The following is a 14,629-nucleotide window of genomic DNA, read 5'->3' on the forward strand; positions in this document are numbered from 1 at the left end:
TGGGAGACATGGCCACCAGGGTCAGGTCTTTCTTTAATAAATGGGGACCCTTTATCCATACACTCCCAGAAAGTTCCCGCAATATAATTACAACACCATTCAGGAACACAGAATACATGTTGGAGGCAGCACTAAGAGGAGAATGGTAGATTAGATTCATGGAGTATCCTGGGGGGGGGGGGGAGAGTGGAGGTTCTCGAGGGGTAATCACGCCAGCCGGGAGTTAAGAGTTATTTGATTTAGCTGTTTTATTTGTTTTTGTTTTGAAAACAGTGCACGATGGATTAAATTGACTGATTATTATACAGTTCCAGGAAATGTGAGGAAACCTGTTGTGAAGGTACCATTTGACGCAAAAGCATGTACTGTTTATTTCTGGTTGAATGTATCCAACTTCATCTGTTTGTTGCACACAAAAATAAAGATATTTAAAAAAAAAAAAAAAATTAATCATATTTAGTTATAACTACAAAATATTTTCAAAGTGACATTCCAGTCAATTTCCCTATTCATACCTAATGGAATGAGGGACTGTAGGGTATAGATCCAAAAAGTCTCCCTACACTTTAGGATTTTTTGTCTATCACCCCCTCTGCTAGGTCTCTTAACCTGTTCTATTACCTAAAATCTTAATTGAGAGATAGTATGTCCTGCTATTAAAAAAATGATTAGACACTGGTGCATCCCTGTTCTTGCAATGTATATTGGATTTGTGTTAATTAATTCTACCCCTTATCCTACGCGTAGATTCACTTATGCATATTTTAGAACACGGACATTTAATAAGATAAATTACATATTCTGAGTTACAGGTAAAAAAAACACAGGGATATTAAATTTCCTTCCATTTAATGGATGAATAAAAGAGTCACCTTTAATGATGTTATTACAGTTACAACAACTGTAAGGCTCCACCTTGGAGCCTCAATCTTGTTCTTCGTGTTTTGCAGCAGGCTCCGTTTGAGCCTATGCATAATGTTGACATTAAATTGTTATATTTGAAGGTTCTTTTATTGTTGGCTATTGCCTCTGCGTGCAGAATTTCTGAGATTTCTGCTTTGCAATGTGACCCACCTTATCTGGTTTTCCATGCTGATAAGGCGGTTTTACGCACTAAATTAGGGTTCCTCCCTAAGATGGTGTCGGATCGTAACATTAATCAAGAAATTGTTGTTCCTTCTTTGTGTCCTAATCCTTCTTCAGCGAAGGAACGCTTGCTTCACAATCTAGATGTGGTTCGTGCCTTGATGTTCTATCTTCAGGCTACTAAGGAATTCCGACTATCTTCCTCTTTGTTTGTCATCTATACGGGGAAGCGTAAGTGGCAGAAGGCTACTACGACTTCCCTATCTTTCTGGTTGAGGAATGTCATCCACTTAGCTTATGAGACAGCGTGACAACAGCCTTCTGAAAGGATTACGGCTCATTCCTCTAGAGCAGTGGCTTCCTCCTGGGCTTTTAAGAACGAAGCCTCTTTGGATCAGATTTGTAAGGCGGCTACCTGGTCCACATTACACATTTTTTCTAAATTTTACAAGTTTGATGTGTTTGCTTATGTTTGCAATATTAATATTAATATTTCATAGAGGAGAGTAGCCACGACTTCTGTTTTTATTTTTGTATTGCTGATATAAGTTCTCAGTGATCTGAACATGTTATAATATTGCGATCACACTATACAAAGTGCTCTATATTAATAAGACGCTTGTTACAGTGCAGTCGTAATATTATAAGTATAACACGTTCAGAACCGTGAGTACATAAATAACAACAGAAGTCGCGGCTACTGTCTTCTTCCTAAAAAAACATGCCAAAGGAAAAATACGCAATTTTTACGATTGCGACAATACTTAATAAACATATTATAACATTTTACAATACAATACAGATAAATTAAACATTGCATATACATCTATCATATATCCACAATCCCCCTGCTCCTATAGGTGTATTATTGATGTCATAATTACACTATTGTAAAGGGGTTGCGTTTCTGTTGACACATGTAAATTATATTTCCATACAGCACTGCGTAAAGGAATCATTTACATTACACCTTCAATGTAAGTGGTGATTCTGCTTTGAACTTATCACCAGCATCGCCATTCACTGTGATGTATAGTAAAACGTCTCTTAGTGATACTGCCTTTAAACACTGATTTCAGAGGTTTTGAATATTTCACAATCTCCTTCCCACGACGGACCCCATTTGAATATATCGCCACATCTGGGAGGTTTTGATCATCAGGGCCTTAAAGAGACATTAAAAAGCTCTTGCTTTTTTATAAAAAAAAATGTGCTTTGTTCAAAGCTTCCTATATAAGCCAAAAAGCAATATCTGTAACCTAGGTTTTCAAAATGCTGCAAATCATCTAAACCAGCTATTTGCAGCATGCACAGGTTTCAGAATTAGCTTTTTAGCCTCCTAGGGAGTGTGGGACCAGCAGAGTAAATAATGAAAGTATACTGCTATTGCAAAGAATTTTTTTACTACATATACTTAAACATTTTATATTTTACGGTCTCAAAGTGTTAACAATCAATTTAAGCTCAAGCTTAAATGTGACATAAATGTGAGGATCTCTCTTGCATGAGGACCAGGTATAGCCCTGTGTAGCAAGAAATATAAAAGCTCAATTGAAATAAAACAGGTGCTTTTTTTTCTATGAACGGCTATATCTTTTGAAAACAGGTGTGCTTTTGGGAAAAACTATCAACAATATAAGGAAAGTCCCACCACAAGTTCAGTCTGATAGAGGATTATCCCACGAGCATTACACCCTGCTAGTGGCCGATTGCCCACAAATCTGTAGATGGCAACATTGCACAAGAACTGCTTGTGCAATGATAAATGAAAAATAAATGGCAAGGTGACAGCAGAAGATTATTTATTAACAATCAGAGGCAAATAACAAGCAGGCAACGTTTCAGGATCTTATCCCTTCCTCATGCCAAGATGATAAATGATAAATGCCGACAGCGTATTTAACGCGTAAAAAGTGGAACTTAGAATATTGCGAACGAGTTAACATATTCCCCCATAGACCGTGTTTATTCAAAAGCTATATATATATATATATATATATATATATATATATATATATATATATATATATATATAAAGGTATAGATATATACAGATATATATATAGGAATATCTATTTGAATACTAAGAACATATTTCCCTATGTGAAGAACATTAGAATGTGAAATCTTTACACTACATACACAGTTAAACACATTATTACATATTTAATATTGAATAATAATTATTTTTCATGTTTTCAGCTATTTGACTGCAAAGGGCTCCAATGTATATACACTCACCGGCCACTTTATAGGTACACCTGTTTAATTGCTTGGTAACACTAATTACTAGTCAGCCAATCACATGGCAGCAACTTTGAAGTAACTTTGAACGTGGCCTGGTTGTTGGTGCCAGACGACTAGTATTTCAAAAACTGCTGATCTACTGGAATTTTCACGCACAACCATCTCTAGGGTTTACAGAGAATGGTCCGAAAAAGAGAAAATATACAGTGAGCGGCAGTTGTGTGGATGAAAATGACTTGTTAGTGTCAGAGGTCAGAGGAAAATGGGCAGGCTGGTTTGAGATTATAGAAAGGAACAGTAACTCAAATAACCACTCGTCACAACCAAGGTATGCATAATACCATCTCTGAACGCAGAAAACGTTGAACCTTGATGCAGATGGGCTACAGCAGCAGAAGACCACACCGGGTGCCAGTCCTGTCAAACTATAAACAGGAAACTGAGGCTACAATTCGCACATGCTCACCAAAATTGGACAATAGAAGATTGGAACACGTTGCCTGGTCTGATGAGTCTCGATTTCAGCTGTGACATTCAGATGGTTGGGTCAGAATTTGGTGTAAACAACATGAAAGCATGGATCCATCCTGCCTTGTATCAACGGTTCAGGCTGGTGGTGGTGGTGTAATGGTGTGGGGGATATTTTCTTGGCACACTGTAGGCCTCTTAGTACCAATTGAGCATCGTTTAAACGTCACGGCCTACCTGAGTATTGTTGCTGACCATGTCCATCCCTTTATGACTACAGTGTACCCATCTTCTGATGGCTACTTCCAGCAGGATAATGCTCCATGTCACAAAGCTCAAATCATATTAAACTGGTTTCTTGAACATGACAATGAGTTCACTGTACTCCAATGGCCTCCACAGTCACCAGATCTCAATCCAGTAGAGCACCTTTGGGATGTGGTCGAACGGGAATATATGGACCAAAATCTCTGAGAATTGTTTCCAACACCTTGTTGAATCTATGCCACACACAGAGACGCACACTCACAGGAACGAACAACTGGCTCAATACTATTGTTAGCCTGTTCTATGGCGATTTACCACCTTCTTTTAGCCCAGTAATGCTTTTCACAGAGAAGAATTCTCCTGTAGTATATCAGTCTGATCCCGCCTATTACGGTCAGTCCAGCGCCGAAATACAAGGCAATTCCTCTCTGAACAAGGAACACAGCAACCCCAGACGATCATTTCGGCCTTCATTGGGCCTCGTCAGTGAGGAGTAGCCATATTCCTCTAAGCACACTGAGCAAGGAGTCCATGTCTGGTTTCCCCTTTTTTCCCATAGGGAGACTAAATACACACAGAGAGAAGCACACTCACAGGAACGAACAACTGGCTCAATACTATTGTTAGCCTGTTCTATGGCGATTTACCACCTGGGTGCAGCTTCTTTTAGCCCAGTAATGCTTTTCACAGAGAAGAATTCTCCTGTAGTATATCAGTCTGATCCCGCCTATTACGGTCAGTCCAGCGCCGAAATACCAGGCAATTCCTCTCTGAACAAGGAACACAGCAACCCCAGACGATCGTTTCGCCCTTCATTGGGCCTCGTCAGTGAGGTGTAGCCATATGCATCTAAGCACACTGAGCAAGGAGTCCATGTCTGGTTTCCTCTTTTTTCCCATAGGGAGACTAAATACACACAGAGAGCGTGCTTCTCTCTGTGTGTCTATATATATATATATATATATATATATATATATATGTGTGTGTGTGTGTTTGTGTTTATATGTGTATATATGTCTGTAAATACATGTATACACATATAAATGTTAAAGCCCTTTGCATGCCTTTTGTGTTCTAACACCTGAGACCTCATATCTTTGAGCCTTTATAACTTTTTAATGCAATTTTATTTTTTTATATTTTTTTATCAGACAGTATTATTATGATTGTAACTGTACTGTTAAATGTATTTTTGATGTATTTTGTGTCTCGTGTAACAGTTAACCAGAGCATAAAGTCACGCTAACCAGACCTGCATTAAATTCAATTGCGCTCAAATGAACGATTTTACTTTTAACTTTTTTACTTTAATTTCCGACGCACGGAAAGAGCTGCAAAATACCCCTAATCACTTGCACACTACACTTAGCACTCCACTAGTAGCAATGATTACTAGTCTTATGTGTGGTCAGGATAAAGGTTCTATCAAAATAAGAGCATATGATCAAGGGTTGCTTCATAATGGAGATGACAGCAATGTCTAGAAATACTGCAGACCTATGGCCCTTCCAGCATATTTTTTCTGGTACGTTCCAGGTACAGCTAGTGCCATAACCTGCCCTCTGTTGTGGTCAGGCTAGCCTAGTTCCTCACCAGTACTCACCGCCATGATTACAGTTAGCCAGTACCACCAGGAATAAGAGTTTTCGGTGAACACTGTTTCTGATTATGCTGTTGCCATTATGAACGTTTTGTTTGTACAGGGGCACCATTTTTATGAGCCTGTGTTTCTGGAGCCATGTTCAGCACTATTAATCCTTTTGGATATTCACCAAAGCATTTCTTTTCTGAAAAACTGTGATCTCATCAACAGAAAACTATGACTAACAACAATTTGTAAAAGATTCTGTATTTAAGTGATCACACTACTGAATTATTAGTATGGGTTCTTCTGTGGCACATTGGACTAACTGAAAGCTTCATTCTTAAAGGGACATTAAACCTCTCATGCTTTTGTGTCAGTCGTTCTTTGTTTATGCTACCTAGAGAAGCCAGAAAGCCAAATATGTAAACTTCAAAATACTGCAAAATACTAAAACTAGCTATTCGATTTCAGTCATAAAGTAAAAATGTAACTTTCATGATTCAGATAGAGAATGCAATTTTAAACAACTTTTCAATTGACTTCTCTTATTAACTTAGCTTCATTCTCTTGGCATCCTTTGTTGAAGAGTAACTCTAGGTAGGCTGATAAGAGCTCAGGAGCATGCATGTGTCTTTAGCAGCCTATGGCAGCAATATTTTCAACTATGTACAATGTTGCTATTAGCAATTTTGCACTTACTGCTTCCAGATGGCTATAGACATATGCACGATCCTGAACTCACATGCAAACTAAGCAACATTGATAATAGAAGTGAAATGCAAAGTTGTTTAGAACTTTGTGTTCAATCCAATGCATTGAATTTTAAGTTTGAGTTTACTGTCCCTTTAAATTGCTGTTCTGTCATTCTCATTGCATGCAACAATTATTGAAATAAATTTCCTTTTTCCTCACAGATAAAGCAATTATTTAGACAGATATTAAACCTGTCTTAAAACATATAGATCACTTGGTATCTGATTGCTTCACATTTTGTTATACAGTTACCGCTCTTTACCACCTTGTTTATATTTAACCATCAAACATTTTATGAAATATTCTCTCAGAGCATGAGGATGTTTAAGTATGTATTGGGTACTTTTAAAGCGCGGCTAATCACCCATAAGGGTCTCAAGGCGCTGCTCATTTTATCGACCTCAGAAGGATGAAAGGCTGAGTGGACCTCGCCGGGGATCGAACCTTCAACCCTTGGGTTGCTACAGAGCTCAGCCACAGTGCCTTAGCATGCCGAGCTATCTGTCCAGCTCAGTAACATCTCACTGTAAATTCTTTTTGTGTCTGACAGCCAATGATTCAAATCTTCATTATAGACTTGATTTACATGATTAGTTCAATGTGTATTTAATCTTTTCTTTTAGATTTTCATCACATATCCAGAGCTAAAAAGAATTGTATTCTATTAGTATTCAATGACACTTTCCTTTTGCAATATGTCTTTGCAGCAAATGCCATGTATATGGGCAGTCAAGAGATGGTGATGGTACAGAAGAGAGACAATGACACTATCATGGAACATTTAAATAAGGTAATTCCTTTTTTTTTGTGTTTTCTTACGAGTAAGTGTATTTATAGTTTTTCTGCTGTAGATGCTAACAAATTATAAATTATCACCTATATTTACATTTGCTGTAGATGCTAACAAATTATAAATTATCACCTATATTTACATTTACTCCTTGAGTTACATAGAGACTTTTTAAATGGCCATTATAGCTGAAAATGTCTTGCATGTAATTTTATCACCTGCCAACTCTATGTATTTAAAGGGATATTAAACACTGAATAAATGCTAGGTAGAATGATGCATTCAGAGAAAAGATTAGTCTGAGAATAAAATGTAGATGCATTTTTTTATTTAGTTTTATTAGCTGTTTAAATAATGACAAAATAGGGTATATTTAACATAGTGCAAGCGGACATGATACAATGTAGCATGCGCTGTCGGCATTTATAACTGCACCAGCAGTTCTTGTGAACTGCTGGTGCAATGCCGCCCCCTGCAGATTCGCGGCCAAAAATATATATTATATGTAATAACATTTTATTTTTTAACTTCCTTCTCTTCTTCTCTTCCAGAAGATTTACCTGTGCTATAGGGGGCAGAGGTGCAAGGGATGAATAACTTATCCCTTTAACTCTTTCATAAAAGTTTAAAGAAAGAAAAGTAGAAGATTGGCATCCTTTTTGATTTGTAGTTTATAGACTGGGCAAGCTGTTTAAAATCATAAGGGTTGGAAGTTTATGAAAACAAGCAGTAAAACACAAGTTGCTTTACAGTTGGCAAGTTACCACTTTGAAAAATTTATAGTGTTTAGTAGTTATAGTGATCATAAGTTAAAAGCCAATCTTAACACCTGGCTACGCCAACGCCCGTGAAATAGAAACGTTATTGCTGGATCCTGTTTGCTTCTTGTGTGCTGAAGCTGATGGAAGATGAGGCACTAAATTATTCCAGTCTCACACTGAGTGCAGCTTTAGAGATACTTAAAACTGGCCAGTGTGTAATTGAAAATATTTTCTTCTGAAATGTACCTTTCCCAATATTGCCACATTAATTAGTTTAATAAGTGTCAATTTGCTGTTTTATGTTTTATTTTATGGGTTTTAGATGATTTGATTTGTCACTATATTGTGCAGACTCTTTACCCATCAACATTTGTATCTTACAATATTTGTATGTATTATAATACTTCATATAATATTTCAGTTTCATATTCATAAATTTCATACAGTTTTAAAGGGACAGTCTAGTCAAAATTAAATTTCTCTTGTTAAGTGTGTTCAGTCCACGGGTCATCCATTACTTATGGGATATATTCTCCTCCCCAACAGGAAGTTGCAAGAGGATCACCCAAGCAGAGCTGCTATATAGCTCCTCCCCTCACATGTCATACCCAGTCATTCTCTTGCAACCCTCAACAAAGAAGGAGGTCGCGGGAGGAGTTGGAGTTTTTACTTAATTATTCTTCAATCAAAAGTTTGTTATTTTAAATGGCACCGGAGTGTGCTGTTTTTTCTATCTCAGGCAGTATTTGGAAGAAGAAACTGCCTGCGTTTTCTATGATCTTAGCAGGCGTAACTAAGATCCACTGGCTGTTCTCGACATTCTGAGGAGTGGGGTAACTTCAGAACATGGGAATAGCATGTGGGGTCCACCGAAAATGAGGTATGTGCAGTACAATATTTTCTGGGAATGGAATTGACTAGGAAAATACTGCTGTTACCCGTATGATGTAAGTACAGCCTTAAATGCAGTAGTAGTGACTGGTATCAGGCTGATAAATGTATGCACACTAGAGTTATTTTCTAGGGACTAGAATTTGACTGTGAAAATACTGTTAATATTGAAATAATGCTTAAGCCTTATCTGCAGTGGTAGCGACTGGTTGCAGGCTTAGTAATAACTTTGCATGACATTTAAAGAAGTTTATTTTCAAAACGTTTACTGGCATGTTATTCGTTTTGTGAGGTACTTTGGTGATAAATCCTTTGGGCATGAATTTTTTTCCACATGGCTAACGTATATTTCTGCATAGAAACCGTTATATCAGGTCTCCCACTGTTGTAAATGAGCGGGAGGGGCCTCTTTTTAGCGCCTTGTTGCGCAGTTAGAATTCTAGCACAGTCTTCCTGCTTCTTCCTCCTTGATCCAGGACGTCTCTAGAGAGCTCAGGGGTCTTCAAAATTCGTTTTTTGAGGGAGGTAATCAGTCACAGCAGACCTGTGACAGTGTGTTAGACTGTGATAAAAACGTTTTATATTAATTTGATATCCGTTTTTTTGGGTACTGAGGGGTTAATCATCCGGTTGCTAATGGGTGCAATCCTCTGCTAATTAATACATTTAAAGAATTGTTGACTATAACTGAATTATTCTTTAGTTACTCAACTGTGTTTTTTTTTTAAAAGCGCTGCAGCGTTTTTTATATTGCTTGCAAACTTATTGAAAGTATTTTCCAAGCTTGCTAGCTTCATTGCTAGTCTGTTTAAACATGTCTGATACAGAGGAATCTGCTTGTTCATTATGTTTAAAAGCCGTTGTGGAGCCCAATAGAAATATGTGTACCAATTGTATTGATGTTACTTTGAAAAATCAATCTGTACCGCTTAAAAAATTATCACCAGACAACGAGGGGGCAGTTATGCCGTCTAACTCTCCTCACGTGTCAGTACCTTCGTCTCCCGCTCGGGAGGTGCGTGAGATTGAGGCGCCAAGAACATCAAGGCCCTTACAAATCACTTTACATGATATGGCTAATGTTATGAAAGAAGTATTATACAATATGCCAGAGTTAAGAGGCAAGCGCGACAGTTCTGGGTAAAGGACAGAGCGCGCCGATGACACGAGAGCCATGTCTGATACTGCGTCACAATTTGCAGAACATGAGGACGGAGAGCTTCATTCTGTGGGTGACGGTTCTGATTCGGGGAGACCGGATTCAGAAATTTCAAATTTTAAATTTAAGCTTGAGAACCTCCGCGTGTTGCTAGGGGAGGTGTTAGCGGCTCTGAATGATTGTGACACGGTGGCAATCCCAGAGAAATTATGTAAGCTGGATAAATACTACGCGGTGCCGGTGTGTACTGACGTTTTTCCTATACCAAAGAGGCTTACAGAGATTATTAGTAAGGAGTGGGATAGACCCGGTGTGCCTTTTTCCCCTCCTCCGATATTTAGAAAAATGTTCCCTATAGACGCCACCACACGAGACTTATGGCAGACGATCCCTAAGGTGGAGGGAGCAGTTTCTACTTTAGCCAAGCGTACCACTATCCCGGTGGAGGATAGCTGTGCTTTCTCAGATCCAATGGATAAAAAATTAGAGGGTTATCTTAAGAAAATGTTTATTCAACAAGGTTTTATATTACAGCCTCTTGCATGCATTGCGCCTGTCACTGCTGCAGCGGCATTCTGGTTTGAGTCTCTGGAAGAGGCGATTCGCACAGCACCATTGGATGAGTCTCTGAGCAAGATTAGAACCCTTAAGCTGGCTAATGCGTTTGTTTCGGATGCCGTAGTGCATTTAACCAAACTTACGGCTAAAAATTCCGGATTCGCCATACAGGCGCTTTGGCTTAAATCTTGTTCAGCAGATGTAACTTCTAAGTCTAAATTACTAAACATTCCTTTCAAAGGGCAGACCTTATTCGGGCCCGGCTTGAACGAAATTATTGCTGACATTACTGGAGGTAAGGGCCACGCCCTTCCTCAGGACAGGGCCAAATCGAAGGCCAAACAGTCTAATTTTCGTGCCTTTCTTAATTTCAAGGCAGGAGCAGCATCAACTTCCTCCGCTCCAAAACAGGAAGGAACTACTGCTCGTTACAGACAGGGTTGGAAAGGCAACCAGTCATGGAACAAGGGCAAGCAGGCCAGAAAGCCTACTTCCGCCCCTAAGACAGCATGAAGTCAGGGCCCCCTTTCTGGAGACGGATCTAGTGGGGGGCAGACTCTCTCTCTTCGCCCAGGCTTGGGCAAGAGATGTACAGGATCCCTGGACACTGGAGATTATATCTCAGGGATACCTTCTGGATTTCAAGACTTCTCCTCCACAAGGGAGGTTTCATCTGTCAAGGTTATCAACAAACCTAGTAAAGAAAGAGGCATTTCTACAATGTGTACAAGACCTCTTAGTGATGGGAGTGATCCACCCAGTTCCGCGGACGGAACAGGGGCAAGGGTTTTATTCAAATCTGTTTGTGGTTCCCAAGAAAGAGGGAACCTTCAGACCAATCTTAGATTTAAAAATCTTAAACAAATTCCTAAGGGTTCCATCGTTCAAGATGGAAACCATTCGGTCCATCCTACCCATGATCCAAGAGGGTCAATATATGACCACAGTGGATTTAAAGGATGCCTACCTTCACATACCGATTCACAAAGATCATTATCGGTACCTAAGGTTTGCCTTTCTAGACAGGCATTACCAGTTTGTAGCGCTTCCCTTCGGGTTGGCTACGGCCCCGAGAATTTTTACAAAGGTTCTGGGCTCTCTTCTGGCGGTACTAAGACCACGAGGCATAGCGGTGGCTCCGTACCTAGACGACATTCTGATACAAGCGTCAAGTTTTCAAAATGCAAAGTCTCATACAGAGATAGTTCTAGCATTTCTGAGGTCGCATGGGTGGAAAGTGAACGTGGAAAAGAGTTCTCTGTTACCACTCACAAGGGTCCCTTTTCTAGGGACTCTTATAGATTCTGTAGAGATGAAGATTTACCTGACGGAGTCCAGGCTATCAAAACTTCTCAATGCTTGCCGTGTCCTTCACTCCATTCCAAGCCCATCAGTAGCTCAGTGCATGGAAGTGATCGGCTTAATGGTCGCGGCGATGGACATAGTGCCATTTGCGCGCCTACATCTCAGACCGCTGCAATTATGCATGCTAAGTCAATGTAACGGGGATTACTCAGATCTGTCCCCTTTGCTAAATCTGGACCAGGAGACCAGAGATTCTCTTCTCTGGTGGTTATCTCGGGTTCATCTGTCCAAAGGAATGTCCTTTCGCAGACCAGATTGGACGATTGTGACAACAGATGCCAGCCTACTAGGCTGGGGAGCAGTCTGGAACTCCCTGAAGGCTCAGGGATCGTGGACTCAGGAGGAGAAACTCCTCCCAATAAACATTCTAGAATTAAGGGCAATATTCAATGCTCTTCTAGCTTGGCCTCAGTTGGCAGCACTGAGGTTCATCAGATTTCAGTCTGACAACATCACGACTGTGGCTTACATCAATCATCAAGGGGGAACCAGGAGTTCCCTAGCGATGTTGGAAGTCTCGAAGATAATTCGCTGGGCAGAGTCTCACTCTTGCCACCTGTCAGCGATCTACATCCCAGGCGTGGAGAACTGGGAGGCGGATTTTTTAAGTCGCCAGACTTTTCATCCGGGGGAGTGGGAACTTCACCCGGAGGTATTTGCCCAACTAATTCTTCGTTGGGGCAAACCGGATCTGGATCTCATGGCATCTCGCCAGAACGCCAAGCTTCCTTGTTACGGATCCAGGGACCCGGGAGCGGTGCTGGTAGATGCACTAGCAGCCCCTTGGGTTTTCAACACAGCTTATGTGTTTCCACCTTTTCCGTTGCTTCCTCGACTGATTGCCAGGATCAAACAGGAGAGAGCATCGGTGATTCTGATAGCGCCTGCATGGCCACGCAGGACCTGGTATGCAGACCTAGTGGACATGTCGTCCTGTCCACCATGGTCTCTACCCCTGAGGCAGGACCTTCTAATTCAGGGTCCTTTCAACCATCCAAACCTAATTTCTCTGAGGCTGACTGCTTGGAAATTGAACGCTTGATTCTATCAAAGCGTGGGTTTTCGGATTCGGTTATTGATACATTAATACAGGCTCGGAAACCTGTTACCAGAAAAATTTACCACAAGATATGGCGTAAATATTTATATTGGTGTGAATCCAAGAGTTACTCATGGAGTAAGGTTAGGATTCCTAGGATATTGTCTTTTCTACAAGAGGGTTTAGAAAAGGGCTTATCCGCTAGTTCACTAAAGGGACAGATTTCTGCTCTGTCTATTCTTTTACACAAGCGTCTGGCAGAGAATCCAGACGTCCAGGCTTTTTGTCAGGCTTTGGCTAGGATTAAGCCTGTGTTTAAAGCTGTTGCTCCTCCGTGGAGCTTAAACTTGGTTCTTAAAGTTCTCCAGGGTGTTCCGTTTGAACCCCTTCATTCCATTGATATTAAGCTTTTATCTTGGAAAATTCTGTTTTTGATGGCTATTTCCTCGGCTTGAAGAGTCTCTGAGTTATCTGCCTTACATTGTGATTCTCCTTATCTGATCTTTCATTCAGACAAGGTAGTCCTGCATACTAAACCTGGGTTTTTACCTAAGGTTGTTTCTAACAAGAATATCAATCAAGAGATTGTTGTTCCATCCTTATGTCCTAATCCTTCTTCAAAGAAGGAACGTCTTTTGCATAATCTAGATGTGGTCCGTGCTCTGAAGTTCTACTTACAGGCAACTAAGGATTTTCGACAAACTTCTTCTCTGTTTGTCGTTTACTCTGGACAGAGGAGAGGTCAAAAGGCTTCGGCTACCTCTCTCTCTTTTTGGCTTCGTAGCATAATACACTTAGCCTATGAGACTGCTGGACAGCAGCCTCCTGAAAGAATTACAGCTCATTCCACTAGAGCTGTGGCTTCCACCTGGGCCTTTAAGAATGAGGCCTCTGTTGAACAGATTTGCAAGGCTGCAACTTGGTCTTCACTTCATACTTTTTCCAAATTTTCCAAATTTGACACTTTTGCTTCTTCGGAGGCTGTTTTTGGGAGAAAGGTTCTACAGGCAGTGGTTCCTTCTGTTTAATGTTAATGCCTTGTCCCTCCCATCATCCGTGTACTTTAGCTTTGGTATTGGTATCCCATAAGTAATGGATGACCCGTGGACTGAACACACTTAACAAGAGAAAACATAATTTATGCTTACCTGATAAATTTATTTCTCTTGTAGTGTGTTCAGTCCACGGCCCGCCCTGTCTATTTGAGGCAGGTTCTAAATTTTAAATTATAACTCCAGTCACCACTGCACCCTATAGTTTCTCCTTTCTCGTCTTGTTTCGGTCGAATGACTGGGTATGACATGTGAGGGGAGGAGCTATATAGCAGCTCTGCTTGGGTGATCCTCTTGCAACTTCCTGTTGGGGAGGAGAATATATCCCATAAGTAATGGATGACCCGTGGACTGAACACACTACAAGAGAAATAAATTTATCAGGTAAGCATAAATTATGTTTTTCATGATTCAGATAGGGCATCTTTCCGATTGTTTTTATCATCAAATTTGCTTTGTTTTCTTGGTAATTATTTGTTGAAAGAGAAACCCAGGTAGGCTCATATGATAATTTCTAAGCCCTTGAAAGACGCTCTTATCTTATTTTGACAAGTTTTTCGCAGCTAGACAGTGCTAGTTTGTGTGCCATATAGATAACATTGTGCTCA

The 14,629-nt window shown here is 40.1% G+C and overlaps 1 protein-coding gene across 3 annotated transcripts in view; it reads left to right on the forward strand.

Moving 5' to 3' along the window:
• The window catches only part of LDAH (lipid droplet associated hydrolase), a 900,338-nt gene that overhangs the window by 861,119 nt on the left and 24,590 nt on the right, over window positions 1–14,629 (forward strand). For all 3 annotated transcript variants that reach the window (XM_053709640.1, XM_053709641.1, XM_053709639.1), the window contains exon 7: window positions 7,114–7,196. In XM_053709640.1, coding sequence (XP_053565615.1) covers window positions 7,114–7,196 — 83 coding nt within the window. The remainder of the gene's footprint in view (window positions 1–7,113; window positions 7,197–14,629) is intronic.

This window comes from Bombina bombina, chromosome 4 (genome assembly GCF_027579735.1).
Source record: "Bombina bombina isolate aBomBom1 chromosome 4, aBomBom1.pri, whole genome shotgun sequence".
Taxonomy (NCBI): Eukaryota; Metazoa; Chordata; class Amphibia; order Anura; family Bombinatoridae; genus Bombina; species Bombina bombina.